General features: G+C 41.3%; 1 protein-coding gene across 1 annotated transcript in view; it reads left to right on the forward strand.

The window, feature by feature from the left end:
- LOC130367337 (complement C3-like) overlaps positions 1–15,744 on the forward strand; it is a 56,917-nt gene that overhangs the window by 24,796 nt on the left and 16,377 nt on the right. Inside the window, exons 4-10 of the mRNA XM_056569746.1 lie at positions 548–618; positions 1,878–1,972; positions 2,089–2,171; positions 2,861–2,948; positions 11,721–11,823; positions 13,618–13,738; positions 15,376–15,491. Of these exons, the coding sequence (XP_056425721.1) occupies positions 548–618; positions 1,878–1,972; positions 2,089–2,171; positions 2,861–2,948; positions 11,721–11,823; positions 13,618–13,738; positions 15,376–15,491 (677 nt within the window). The remainder of the gene's footprint in view (positions 1–547; positions 619–1,877; positions 1,973–2,088; positions 2,172–2,860; positions 2,949–11,720; positions 11,824–13,617; positions 13,739–15,375; positions 15,492–15,744) is intronic.

Here is a 15,744-nt window from a genome sequence, read left to right on the forward strand (position 1 = left end):
CCATGTCCATTTGTTGAGGTTTCCTTCTGAATTCTGGAATTCTTTTATGAAAAGGATTGGGTAGTCTATATAGGTATTCATGCTGTAATACCGAATCCCCAATGGAAGTCCATAGGACCCCATTGAAGTCAGCTGAGTCAATCAGGTTTTGCTGCAATCTGCCTTAAGTGGATCCACCATAACTGTCTGGATCCTGTTATAAAGAGAAGCCATGATTGTAGTATGACCAATGCCAAAGAAGAAGAAAGATGGGTGACAGCTCTGCTAGGAATAACCATATGGACATTTCCATATGGACAAAATCAGTGCGTGTTTAATAAAACTGCACATGTTATGCCTCAAAGACCAAACTGTTTTCACTAGAAGTCTCATAAAATCCATGTGTTACATGGTAGGTAGAGGACCAGTTATGGATTATTGGTGCCAAAAACATCTAGTTGCACCTATGATCTGGTGTTTGCTACATCTGTAAATACTGAATAAACCAGATTCAGAATATAAACATAATAAAATTATTGAATTTCTTACTTCTTTCTTTCTTATGAAGTACTATACAGGATTTTTACCATGACCCCAAATCTAAAACCAGTAACCAAGCCGGTGACCATCGAATTTCTGGTAAGATGTTATCATTTTCTATTATATATATATAGTGGACTGCACCAGTCCATCCCTTAAAGGGGTTATCCAGGAAAAAAACTTTTTTTAATAAATCAACTGGCTCCAGAAAGTTAAACAGATTTGTAAATTACTTCTATTAAAAATCTTAATCCTTTCAGTACTTATGAGCTTCTGGAGTTAAGGTTGTTCTTTTCTGTCTAAGTGCTCTATGATGACACGTGTCTCGGGAACCGCCCAGTTTAGAAGAGGTTTGCTATGGGGATTTGCTTCTAAACTGGGCGTTTCCCGAGACACGTGTCTTCAGAGAGCACTTAGACAGAAAAGAACAACCTTAACTTCAGAAGCTCATAAGTACTGAAAGGATTAAGATTTTTTTTTAATAGAAGTAATTTACAAATCTGTTTATCTTTCTGGAGCCAGTAAATATATATATAAAAAAAACTTTTTTCCTGGATAACCCCTTAAGGCCTCACCACGACAGACCAAGCATGGGGCTTATGTTAATTTATGTAACTATGCTTATTAAAGACCCCTTTTCTTTAGAAGATAATGTATAGCTATGCTTTATGTCAACAAGATCTTTTATAAGGTTTTAAGACACTTTTACACTATCATTCTGTGCCAGGATTTACCCTTTTTAGTACCTATTTATTCTTGAAACCAGTGGTGGTCCAGGATCTAAAACTTTTGATCTTCGTACATAGTATAGATTAAATCTAGGACATATCAGAAGAGCATTTGACTGGAGTTCCAGATAAAAAAAAAAAATATTTAAATCAACAGGTGCCAGGATATTATACAAGTTTGTAAATTATATATTTTTTTTGTTTTAAATCTTAATCCTTCCAGTACTTATAGCTGCTGTATGCTCCAGATGAAGTTGTGTAGTTCTCTTTAGTCTGACCACAGTGCTCTCTGCTGCTACCTCTGTCCGTGTCAGGAACTGTCCAGAGCAGAAGCAAATGCCTACAGTGAACCTCTCCTGCTCTGGACAGTTCCTGACACAGACAGAGGTGGCAGCCATGGAAAGAACTACACAACTTCCTCTGGAGCATACAGCAGCTGATAAGTACTGGAAGGATTAAGATTTTTAATGGAAGTAATTTACAAATCTGTATGTCTTTCTCAAACCAGTTGGTTTGAGTTTTTTTTTTAATGGCATAGTATGAAGACAAAGATGTGCACTACATACCACCATGCTAGAGAACTAGGCTCAACCATATCTGCAGATATAAGATATTTTCTTTTCTTCACAGACTCCAGATAATGTAATTGTCAAAAAAGACCTAGTTCAACAAATCAACAAAAATGGAATCATTTCCTTGTCTTATACACTGACTGATCTAGTAAGGTGAGAAACAAAGAAATCATGGATGCTAAGAGGCAGCAGCCCCGGATTCATGTCTATTGGAGGACAGGGATGAGGAGGATGAAATGTTAATTCATAGCTTTTCCCCTGTTTTACAGTTTGGGACTATGGACCATATCAGTAAAGTTTGAGGACACCTTAATACAGAATTATACCACACAATTTGAAGTGAAGGAATATGGTAAGAACTGGAGCAAAGAGACCTCATAGATTAAGTCATCATCAAATTATTAACTGATCCTTTCGTATTATAATTTATTGTAGTCTGATCCATAAATGTGCTTCCCTGCTTTGGTTAATCCCTTTATGTTTGAAAGGTCCCCAAAATATGCTGACCACAACATTTTCCACCACAACTATCATAAATGATCATCTGTGATCTGAAAGGGAACTGTACATTGTAAGTGTTTAATTCTTCTGCAGCACCTCCGCAGGAGAAATGAAGTATTACATGGAACTTATCAATAGTATCCAATTATCTAGATTCACTGGATCCTCCAGAGGGGATCAACTATTTTTAGCTTCTCCTTTACTCTGATTTATTAGAATCCTAATAAGGACTGCCCTTTTATCAACTTAGAATTGCCTAAGAACGTTTTTCCAACCTCAACAACCCCTTTTGGAAATATTCCACCTACACGCAGAAAATGAAAATTAAAGGCATTGAAAATTTAGGCTTCTAGGTGTCTATATAAAGTAATGAACTATACTTGTCTTTTTTTTTTTTGTAAACATATTTACCCTGAACAGCACACCGTGTGGGTAGATGTAGTATTGCAAGATTGTTTATTAAGTTATTATTACGTTAGATTATTATTATTGTGAAATTATAGTAGTCATAATTCATGTTTATTTTCTCATTTATTTCAGTTCTGCCAAACTTTGAAATAAAAATTAAAACATCTAGGACATTTTTCTACTTTAATGATAAAGAGCTAAGGGTGGACATAGAGGCAAAGTGAGTATTTGGCCTGTTGAGTTTACATAGATATAAAAAATGTTTTATTGGAAGTTTTTTGTTATTAAAATTGTAGAAACTTTTATTTAGATAACAAACATAACACAACAATAATAGAGCGAGGATACCCAAGGACCTTGTCAGCCTAATAGGTGCATCCTACACATTGGAGACATTATGACAGAGATCACATAAGCAAACAGGAACAAAGAGACAATGGGGGAGATGTATCCAAACCTGACCAGAGGAAAAGTTGCCCAGTTGCCCGTAGCAACCAATCAGATCACTTCTTTCATTTTGCAGAGGCCTTGTTAAAAATTAAAGAGGTTGATCTGATTGGTTGCTATGGGCAACTGGGCAACTTTTCCTCTAAATCTCTCATAATTAGTGTATACTGGAGCGGGTGGTTAGCAAAACCATTACTTGGGCCAAGAGAAACATGGAAAGGAGGACCACCTCAGGTTCACTGCAACTTCAGCAACAGTTTTGAGAACAGCTTCCTAAAATGGCTCAAGCCTAGGGCAGTCTCACCAAATATGCATCATCGTGCCCTCCGCAGGCCAACAAGTGATACCTGCGATAAAGAGTTACTTGTACACGATACCAATGCAACAGGACTTTAACATCTTAAATGGGCACTGTCATGAAGTAAAAAAATTGATATGTTGTAGTACTTAAGTACTACAACATATCTCTAATATACTTTAATTAAAAAAAGTGATTTTAAACAAGTTTAAAATCACTTTTAAATTCGGCCACTAGGGGTCGCCCTCCTAGTGGCCGAATGCATTCAGCAGTGACGTCACTACTGGATTTCGACTCATTTCAGCCTGGCAATGAGTCGAAATCCAGGCACTGCTGTGCTCGCTCCCGCCTGTCAATCAAACAGGCGAGAGCAAGCACACTGATAACTGGGGCTACGCGCATTGGCCAGCTCCACTGGCCTCGCGCGCGGCCCCGCCCGCCCCCGTTACCCTGTCCGGAGGCAGCGCTCGCACTCATTGCTGCGCTGATCCTCCGGATGGGTAAGTTATTTAGAATAGCTACCATTATTGTAATCGGTCCCGGGTCTCGGCAGTATTATCGTGCACGGCAGGCCGGCGATGCTCCTCTACTCCTCCTCCCTGGATAGCACATGCACAGGTAAACAGGGAGGAGGAGACCCCGGAGCTGCCTGCCGTGCTATTGGCAGATCATCTATGCGCGCTCCCGACAGAAGCGCTGCATAGACGATCTGAGGGCGGAAGCAAGCGCCCAGCAAGGCATCAGTGACGTTGCGCTTGCTGGGACGCGCTGCTTCCTGCCCTGCTTTATAGAGCAGATTTAGAAGCACTAAATCTGCTCTATTAAAGCGATTTAATTTTTTTTAAAGCCATGTAGGGGGTTAGGGCTAGATTACTAATAGGTAGGGACAGATTATATTATATATTACTTGGTGGGAGCTACCCTTTAAGGATACAGGGGAGATTTATCAAAACCCGTCCAGTGGAAAAGTTGTCCAGTTGCCCATAGCAACCAATCAGAACGCTTCTTTCATTTTTCACAGGCCTGAAAGAAGCGGGCAACTGGGCAACTTTTCCTCTGGTCAGGTTTGGATACATCTCCCCCATTGTCTCTTTGTTCCTGTTTGCTTATGTGATCTCTGTCATAATGTCTCCAATGTGTAGGATGCACCTGTTAGTCTGACAAGGTCCTTGGGTATCCTCGCTCTATTATTGTTGTATTATGTTTGTTATCTAAATAATTGATTGGTTGCTATGGGCAAATTTTCCTCTGGACAGGCTTTAATAAATCTCCCCCACAGGGCGTAAATCTACACCCTGTGCTGGCTCTCCCTGTTCTATGACACATGCTCAGTAGTGATGAGCGGCATAAACCATATTCGAATTCGCGATATTTCGCGAATATATGGATGTAAATTTGTCATATATTCGCGAAATTCGCATATTTGTTATATTTGTTTTTTTGCACTTATTGGTATAGGGAACTATGAATAGTGCATTAACTCTGTGATTTTTTGCCTTATGAAAGCAATAGGCCCATTGTGGTCTATGGGGATCTCATGACATGTAAAACAGTAAGATAAGCAGGACTGGCTTGGCAGTGCAGTGGAATGGGAGACCACCACTGGTTCGAGTCCAGGGGTGGTACAGAGTCTTACAGTGTTGTGGTTAAACTTTCCTTTCATGGAAAAGCTGCTGAGTTGCCCATAGCAACCAATCTGATCGCTTTTTTCAGAGGCCTTTTCAAAAATGAAAGAAGCAATCTGATTGGTTGCTATGGGCAACTGCACAACTCTTCACTGTTTTTGATGAATCTCCCTCATGGAGGGAGATTTGTCAAAACCTGTCCAGATGAAAAGTTTGAGTTGCCCATATCAACCAATCAGATCGCTTCTTTCATTTTTGAAAAGGCCTCTGAAAAATGAAGGAAGCGATCTGATTGCTATTGGCAACTCAGAAACTTTTCCAGGAAACGTTTCTGAGTTGCTCATAGCAACCAATCAGATCGCTTCTTTCATTTTGCAGAGACCTTGTGAAAAATGAAAGAAGCGATCTGATTGGTTGCTACGTGCAACTCAGCAGCTTTTCCAGGAAAGTAAAGTTAAACCACAACACTGTAACACTCTGTCCCACCCCAGGACTTGAACCAGTGGTGGTCTCCCATCCACTCTGCTGCCAAGACGGTCCTGCTTATCTTACATGCCGTGAGATCCCCATAGACCACAATGGGCCTATTGGTTTCCGTGGGCAAAAAATCACAGAGTTAATGCACTAGTCATAGTTCCCTATACCATTTGTGCATATGCGGAAAAAAAACAAAAGACAAATATTCTTAATTGCGAATATATAGTGCTATATTCGCAATATACGCGAATTCGCAAATATGCAATATTCGTGATTAAAATTAGAATTGCTGATATTCGCGAGCAACACTAATGCTCAGGAGCTGAATGCTCGTTATATCTACATGGTACAGGCTGCTTTCATAGATGGGGGTAGCCTTGCTTAATGCCATTATGGATAACAATGGGATCCGACAAGAAGCTGGATCCGGACAAGAAGCCGGGCATTTTAACCAGGCTGTAGGAAACTTGTAAAGAGCAGGCCTAGACCAATGTGCTGTAGGGCTTGGACCAGGGAGGACCAGGAGATGGTGTTATCCATTGCTTTCCTCTCAGGCAGTAACTCCACCTGGTCTGGATGAATATGGGAGGGGAGAACAAAATTTTTACAAGTAGCTAACAATTTAATGTAGATCTTAATGTCCTTGTTTATTAGCAAAATGGGACTGTAACTACCATAGAATTGTGGGTCTTCTCAAGTTTGGGAAGAAACACTGCGTGGGCAAGGTAAGAATCAAGCGTGAAAGGGGTAGACACATAATTAAAGGGAGACTACATGAGAAAGGACAAGAAATTCAAAAAGTTTTGTAAATTTTACTGTGCAACCCTCTGGGCCAGGGTTCTTTTCCCCCGGAAGGTTCTTAATAGCCCAGGATAATTACTCAGCATTAAAGGGAGCTTCCAGAACCTGAATAGAATCCTGAGAGAACTGAGGAAAAGGAGATGGTGCAGTAATAAAAGTAGGAAGAAAATGAAGGCAAGACTGAAGTAATATTGTCAGTAGTATAAAGAATCAAGCCCTTTGGGCATTGGATGCAGGGGATGTGGGATTAAAGGGGTTATTCACCATAAGGTGATTTTAGTACGTACCTGACAGACAGTAATGGACATTCTTAGGAAGGATCTACATTTGTCTTGGGGCTAAATGGCTATGTTGTGAGATCACCATAACACCGTGGCTAGCTTTTGGTGAACTGGTATTTCCTGTTTGAGTTTTCTTCTTTTGCCTACAAATCCCATAATTTCATTTTCCTCCCTCCCACACATCAGCCACCCCACTCATTGAAACATAAATGAGCTGCATCCATTCAAAAGACATGTGGTTTTCAATCAGGGTGCCTACAGCTGTTGCATTAGTTGCAGATTGATCTCTCTCCCACCTAGCGATCGCTCCACCCATTGAAGCAGACAGGCTCCCTGTCATCAGCTGACTAGTGATGTAATGTCTCGGCCACATTGCAACCTGGGAAAATCTGAGACAACAGTCATTTTGTATGCTGGTAAAAATAAATATTGGGGTGAAAATCACAGAAGAATTGTGAGAAAACCGTCACACACAGGTACAGACACTATATTATGAAGTACACTAACTCTACAGCCCCTGTAGCATAGTCAAATAAAAAAAATTCCTGGAATACCCCTTTAAGAAGGTTAACTTTGCAACACCTTAGCAAGCATGTGACCGCATTTGTTACCATATTCATAAAATTTATTTCGACCCACCTGAAGGAGGTAGCCCCAAGATGCGCTTCCAAAAGGGCTTTAAGAGAGAGCGCGTGTGAGCCAGTTTGAAGGAGGAAACCTTAAAGGGGTACACCGGCCCTAAGACAGCTTATCCCCTATCCAAAGCATAGGGAATAAGATGCCTGATTGAGAGGGTCCCACTGCAGGGGACCCCTGCAATCTTTCATGCAGCACCCCGCTATCACCACATCACAAACATCACTCCGTGTCTGATAAATCACAATCACGGGGCTGGAGTATCGTGACATCGCGGCTCCGTCCCCATGTAAAGTCACGATCCGCCCCCTTAATGCAAGCCTATGGGAGGGGACGTGATTTCTAGGGACAGCGCAGCAGCTGCCATCTAGATGCTGAAGATGAAAGCAAAGGCCAATTAGATTGATATTGGGCATGTCTAAGTTCTACAAGAACCCAGGCAATTCATCAGGGGAATATAAGATAGTTGCCTTTCCATCCTTATGTACAGAGAGGGCAAAAGGGAAGCCCCAAACGATAAGGAATGTCCTACTCCCGGAAGACTTCTAAAATGGGTTTAAAGGGGTACTCCGGTGGAAAACATTTTTTTTTTTTTTAATCAACTGTTGCCAAAAAGTTAAACAGATTTGTAAATTACTTCTATTAAAAAGTCTTAATCCTTCCAGTACTCATCAGCTGCTGTATAATACAGAGGAAGCTCTTTTCTTTTTGAATTTCCTTTCTGTCTGACCACAGTGCTCTCTTCTGACATCTCAGTTCATGTCAGCCACTGTCCAGAGCAGGAGAGGCTTGCTATGGAAAATTGTTCCTGCTCTGGACAGTTCCTGACATGGACAGAGGTGTCAGCAGAGGCACCTTGGACAGACAAAAAAGAAATGTTGATAAGTACCGGAAGGATTAAGATTTTTATAGAAGTAATTTATAAATCTGTTTAACTTTCTGGCACTAGCTGATTTAAAAAAAAATGTTTTCCACTGGAGTACCCCTTTAAGTGCTACTCATTGAGCCAAGGTGTATCTTATTCTGGGAATAGCTAAATCGAAACATTGTTGGTCATCTGGATGAGGGGGATGAAGGGCCACATGAGCTCTGTCCAATTCAATGTTGGCATCAGGAGTTCGGTCCAGCAGGTCATTAAAGATGGCCGGCAATGCAGAATGCAGTTCATCAGGGCCTACCACTTTCGCCAGCTACGCAAGCAAATATTATTGCTTTTTTTGATTGAAAATAATTTTATTTGCAATCAATTGTCAATCACTTATACAATAAGTAATAAATTCTCCAAACATAACATGACAGCACAATATACAGCACAGGTTACATATGAATGAAGGAAAGGAAAACCGGCCACTCACCATGTTCATCTTCTTCTTTTATTGCAAAAAATACTGACATAAGGGAGAAGGAAGGAGCGGGGGGTACAACAAGCTCCGTTTCGCACTAAGTGAAGTGCTTCTTCCGGCCAGGGCCGGAAGAAGCACTTCACTTAGTGCGAAACGGAGCTTGTTGCCGCTTGTACCCCCCGCTCCTTCCTTCTCCCTTATGTCAGTATTTTTTGCAATAAAAGAAGAAGATGAACATGGTGAGTGGCCGGTTTTCCTTTCCTTCATTTATATGTATTTTTCGCTCTTCTTAACCAGAGCACCACGGTCATCACATCTGCAAAGCACTTTCCTAAACCAGGGACCGGTGATCCTACCCATCCGTAGTGCCGTAGGAAAATCCTTTTCTATTTGGATACAGCACAGGTTCCCTTCTCTATACATCATACTTCATGCTACACTAACACACCTGCATACAATCAGGCATTTTCTAGCAAACCACAAATAACAATTCATAAGGCGCCAGGCCTCATGGATTGCCCCAACAGTGTGATCTCCAGGAAATAGTCCATAAAGCACCAAATAATGATTCAGGCTACTCCTGGGCCTCTAAGTTCATATTACAGGGCATTTAGCAGGGCCTGGGAAAATGGGCACAAAGAAAAGGCAAAGTTGTTTCCTCAGTGAATGGGCACCTCAGACAGTACTTGGTGGTGTCCAGTCCACGCGCATGCATACAAATTCTCAGGGGCAGGGCCTCCTGAACGGCTGTCCATGCCAAGTCCTTGTGCCTGTTGGTAAACTCACAGGTGAATCAGATATTGTCATCACACAAGAAAAAGTAAACCACGGAGCACTCACCAATCACAGTGCAGGCAGAACAGATCTCTTAATCTGGAGATCGCATTGGTTCCTGCAGGGAGGCGGCCCTTTCAGCGGCCTGACGAAGCGCCTAGTGGCGTGATACAGTCTGTGGCCCGGTCACTGAACTCCCCCCGGATCCATCTGCCGCCTCCCTGCAGGGACCGATTTGATCTCCGGATTAAGAGATCCGTCATGCCAGCACTGTGATTGGTGGGTGCTCCGTTGTTTTCTTTTTCTTGTGTGAGGACATATAATGCATGCTTTATTTCTTTATACGTGTAGCGCCTCCGTCAGCACAGTTGTTTACACACCTGTTTCCATGATACACACATTGGGATGATATATATTGACAGGAAAAGAGTTGGTGCTGATTGCTTTGATCTTTGAGGAAGATCATCCAGATATTGTTGGAGGGCGAAGAGCTGTTCAGTTTGCTGCCAAATCCCATGCAAAGCTTGAAAAGGGGAAGCAGACATCTCCTAAACTGTTTAAATAACCTCAACTCTGGAGTTGAGATATCTGTACATTTTGAGAAAATTCTTGCTTACATTCCACGGCCACTTACTTAACCAGTGAGAAGAGACTGTCCTTCATTGGCAATGATAGAACCAGGGAGCGAAGATCCACCAGTGCAACAGGGCAGTTCTCAGAAGAGAACCCATGGCAGTAGTAGAGCTCCCCAGTGGAGCGGGAGATAGTGTGCTAGCTATGCTATTAAGCATCTGGGGCCTAAAAATAAAATAAATACCAGCAAGAATACGTGGCGCACTTTGGCACTAAGTGGGATGAGGTGCAGCGATCCGATGCACGATCCTGTGCACTTTGCGATTTCCCGAATATTTAGAATATAGTGATATATTGGTAATGACAAATATTTGTATTATTTATGCAAATTTTTATGTGAATTTATGCAAATATCGGCACTTCCAGACTGGACACTGATCCCTCCCTTCTTTTAGATTGAAGATATAATTGCACATGCGCATTATGTGAATTTCATTACGAATTTTCTCTTGAAAAAAAATAAAATAAAAGATAACAAACATAGCGAATATGCAAATTTCGCAAACATAGGACAATTTGTCCATATATTTGCGAAATATAGCGAATTGGAATATGGCCCTTGCCACTCATCACTATCTACAATATAGCCAGCATGGGGAGCTCAGGATAGTGCAGAGAGAACAGTGCAAGGAGATCATCCAACCCTGGAGACTCATAAGGAGACATTTTCACAGTAGTAGAGGCAGCAGGGGCTAGGTCACTGATTGCAGGTAGCCCACCTGTACCATAGATGGGCTGCAGAGCAGTGCAGGAGGGCAGTCTCAGCAGCCATCTTGTGGAGCGAGTAGATAGCATGTGAGAGGATAGGTGGTGAGGAGCAGCAGGGAGTGAAGGGGACTGCCACACTACAGTGAGGTGCATGACCCATGAGCTGCAGCCCGTCCCTTAGCTCTACCTGTGGATGAAAAGAGCGCTTGCGGAGAGCGGTGGAGACCATCTTGCAGGGTGCCTGGCGTAGAAGCGTCAGTTAGCGGTGCAGGAGGTGAGGCTGGCTCCGCCAAAGCTTACAGGTCTTTCCCTGCTGCTGAGAGTGAAGGAGCCAGCTAGGTGGTCATCAGATCCAGGGTCAACTGAAGCACGGAGGCAGGTCAGGTGTGGAAAGCCAAGTGCAGCTCGAAGGAGGTGAGGAGGATCCGGCTGCAATGAGGCCTGTGGGCAATGAATAATTCCGGCACGGCTGCAACCATGTGAAACAGGATACAAAGTCCCCAATTTAAAGGGGTACTCCAGGGAAGTTAAGAAAGATAAAAAATACTGTACAGCCAGAGCTCTAAACCAGACAGAAATCATCACGTGGTGTTGTCTTGAAGGAAGGGGGCCAGGTCTCAGTGAGGAGACAAGGTGGATTTGAGAATGACGTTTTTCTCTCACTCCCTGCATGTAAGTGACAGGTGAAAGAGGGAAACTGTTCTAATTAGCTAATGAATGATAATTAGACAAATATATAGTTTGGTGAGAGGGGAAGGATGGGCTATGGGTTTAGTTCCCCGAAGTACCCCTTTAAGTGTCAAAAAAATAGCAATTAAAGAGAGTGCAGATCCGGAGCTCCTTACTCTTCCATAGCAAGCCACACCCTGGTAGTTTATTTTATTGGATGTTTTTATGTGATCAGTGATATTTATTGAGGTGTTATTAATGTTACTGGTAGTAAAATGTTGTAATATGTTATCTCATCAGTTATCTCTATGGTAAACCTGTACATGGCAAGGCCTTTGTGCTCTTTGGAGTCAAGAAAGACAACGAGAAGAAAAGTCTTCCAGATACTTTAAGGAGAGTAGAGGTAATGATACTTCTTTTTTCCAAGTTTATCTTCTTCTTAGTATTATAAATACATGTATTATTCTCCAAATAATCCATCAGGATTCATTGTTATGATACTATTTAGATACCCATGATACTTCTTTAACCCCTTAAGGACTCAGCCCATTTTGGCCTTAAGGACTCAGACAATTAAATTTTTAAGTTTTCATTTTTTCCTCCTCGCCTTCTAAAAATCATTACTCTTTTATATTTTCATCCACAGACTAGTATGAGGGCTTGTTTTTTGTGCGAACAGTTGTCCTTTGTAATGACATAACTCATTATATCATAAAATGTATGGCGCAACCAAAAAACACTATTTTTGTGGGGAAATTAAAAAGAAAAACGCAATTTTGCTAATTTTGAAAGGTTTCGTTTTCACACCGTACAATTTACGGTAAAAATGACGTGTGTTCTTTATTCTGAGGGTCAATACGATTAAAATGATACCCATTATTATATACTTTTATATTATTGTTGTGCTTAAAAAAAATCACAAACTTTTTAACCAAATTAGTACGTTTATAATCCCTTTATTTTGATGACCTATAACTTTTTTATTTTTCCATATAAGCGGCGGTATGGGGGCTCATTTTTTGCGCCATGATCTGTACTTTTTTTTTATACCACATTTGCATATAGAAAACTTTTTATAATTTTTTTATAATTTTTTTTAAATAAAATGTATTAAAAAAGTAGCAATTTTGGACACTTTTTTTTTTTTTTTTACGTTCACGCCGTTTACCGTACGGGATCATTAACATTTTATTTTAATAGTTCGGACATTTACACACGAGGAGATACCAAATATGTCTATAAAATTTATTTTTTACGCTTTTTGGGGGTAAAATAGGAAAAAACGGACGTTTTACTTTTTTATTGGGGAGGGGATTTTTCACTTTTTTTTTACTTTAACTTTTAAATTTTTTTTTTTACACTTGAATAGTCCCCATAGGGGACTATTCATAGCAATACCATGATTGCTAATACTGCTCTGTTCTATGTATAGGACATAGAACAGATCAGTGTTATCGGCTATCTTCTGTTCTGGTCTGCTCGATCTCAGACCAGAGCAGAAGACGCCGGGATCCGGACAGAGGCAGGTGAGGGGACCTCCATGCGGCATTCTGAATGATCGGATCCCCGCAGCAGCGCTGCGGGAGATCCGATCGTTCATTTAAATCGCGCACTGCCGCAGATGCCGGGATCTGTATTGATCCCGGCACCTGAGGGGTTAATGGCGGATGCCCGCGAGATCATTGCCGGCGGGTCCCTGGCTGCGATCAGCAGCCGGGATCAGCCGCGCATGACACGGGCATCGCTCCGATGCCCGCGGTTATGCACAGGACGTAAATGTACATCCTGGTGCGTTAAGTACCACCTCACCAGGACGTACATTTACGTCCTGCGTCCTTAAGGGGTTAAGGTGTGTCTGAAATTAAAGTGTAACTAACCTTTTGGACAGTTTCTGGTTGGTGGGGGTCCGGCTGCTTAGACCCCCCAATCACTAGAATGGAGAGTCAGAAGCGCTCTCCTGCCATATAGGGTGTGTAACACTGTATTACATGGCAGCCATTCAGATGATGGTTTATGGATGGCTCAAGTCAACCCCTTCGAGAGAAGCTCTCTGAGCATAAGGCGGACTCTCTATGATATCAATATGTTCTAATAGGGCATATTGTTGGTTTCTCTTGAAGAGACCCCCTCTTTAACTATTACTAGGCTACCCATGCATAGACAATGTTGATTTTTGTGGGTTTTGACTCTCCACTAGATCTCCGATGGTGAAGGTTTTGCTGTTTTGAAAAGACAAGACTTGGTGAAATATTTTCAACAAGAGAAAGACATGTTACAGTGGAGAATATATGTGTCTGTTACCGTCATTACTGATTCAGGTAAGAAAAATGAATATCGCACCATGGTCGTCCATTAATGCACATTATATCTACTAAATCTTCAGTCAATTGCATATGTGCCAGATTTCTTATTACATTGCATTTCTAAGCTGGAGACAAGTGCTGGATTATCAGACTTTTCCTTGTTTTCTCCTTTTGATTTTAAAGGGTACCTCTTATCAAATAAACTTTTGATATATTTTAGATTAATGAATGTTGAATAACTTTCCAATAGCATGTTAATGAAAAATATGCTTCTTTCTATTGTATTTTTCCCGATCAGTCCTGTCAGCAAGCATTTCTGACTCATGCTGGAGTCCTAAACACTCAGAGCTGCCAGTCTGCTTTGTTCACAGCCAAACAGGCTGTGAACAAAGCAGGCTGGCAGCTCTGAGTGTTCTCCTTTGTGAACAAAGCAGACTGGCAGCCCGTAGTGTTTAGGACTCCAGCATGAGTCAGAAATGCTTGCTGCCAGGACTGGTAGGGAGACCCCTAGTGGTCATTTCTTCAAAGTGGAACATTAAATAGAAAGAAGCATATTTTTTAATAGCATGCAATTGTAAAGTTATTCTGCATACATTAATCTATAATATATCAAAAGTTTTTTTGATGAGAGGTACCCTTTAACCATAGATCTGTCCAGCATTCTTCTCTAAATAATTTAGAGCTTTGGTGTAATTACCAATTGGCCTTAGAAATGGTATAGAATTAATGGATCATTGATTAGAACTAGGAACAGATTAGGGCCCCAGAGGCATCCGGGCAAGTTTGTGAAACCAAACCCAACCAATCCTCACCAATTTTGCCTAATCATTTTGTTTAAATGGACAGTGCCATGACATTGCCTGCCATGTAAATTATACCATAATGCCTAAATTATACCACCATGTAGGGCCTATAAGAGTTAGCACATAATAGTACCATACAGTGCCAAAATAACAGTGCCATGTTGTGTTCAAATAACATCCTAAATAATACATGTACTACATTCTAAATAATATCCCAGCAGGCATCATGATGTACATAATCCAACTCTGGCTGGCACTTCTATTCTGTCACCTCTGAGGTACAGGACCTGAGTGCACAAGAGCAACGACTTACAGTACTAAGGCTGCATTCACACCTCGTTTTCACTGTACAGGTGCTGGATCCGGCTGGGGGAGGGGAAAACCAGGCGCCCCTGTATCCCAGCCGGACCAGCGCTGAAATCCATTTACTGCTCAACGGGAGGTTTCTGTCCTCCCTGAGCTCGCCTTAGGACACCTGCGTTGCGGTTTGACAGGTGTAACGCCCCAAACAGTGACTCAGATCAGCTCATTTTTTTACCCGTATCCAGTTTTGTGACCGGTTCTAAAACCGTAGTATACTACGGTTTTAGAACCGGTAAGGAAACCATATATGGGTCAGAAATGAGCTGACTGGAGTCACTGTTTGACTCCAGTTGGCTCATTAAAGTAAATGGATTTCAGCGCTGATCCGGCTGGGGTACGGGAGCGCCCGGTTTTCCCCCGTACAGTGAGAACGAGGTGTAAATACAGCCTAACTGGTATCACCTTACAGTACTGTAACAACAAAGTCAAACCAGAAACTTGTGATGAGTAGGATAGATATTATAATAACATCCTACTATCTTACAGGCAGCGATATGGTGGAAGCTGAACTGGATGATATTCATATTGTGACTTCTCCATATAAAATTCTTTACGCAAAAACATCCAAGTATTTCAAGCCTGGAATGCAGTTCAATCTTATGGTAAATGCATTGACTTTATGTTGTTTTATTTAATTTATTTTTAGTTTTTCAATTTAATATTTTATTACATTTTCTTACCACATACATCCATATAAAAAAAAATCACAAATATTAAACCCCAACCCACTTACTCTCACACCGACTTTCCAGAAGGGAAAAAAAACTGAAAAAAAAAACCACACCTTTCTCAGAGAAAAAGATTGTCAGTTCCCTTCATTCCATTCTCTTTTATATTTATTTAAAGCTTTCCTAG

The sequence above is a fragment of the Hyla sarda genome, chromosome 4 (assembly GCF_029499605.1).
Source record: "Hyla sarda isolate aHylSar1 chromosome 4, aHylSar1.hap1, whole genome shotgun sequence".
Classification (NCBI taxonomy): Eukaryota; Metazoa; Chordata; class Amphibia; order Anura; family Hylidae; genus Hyla; species Hyla sarda.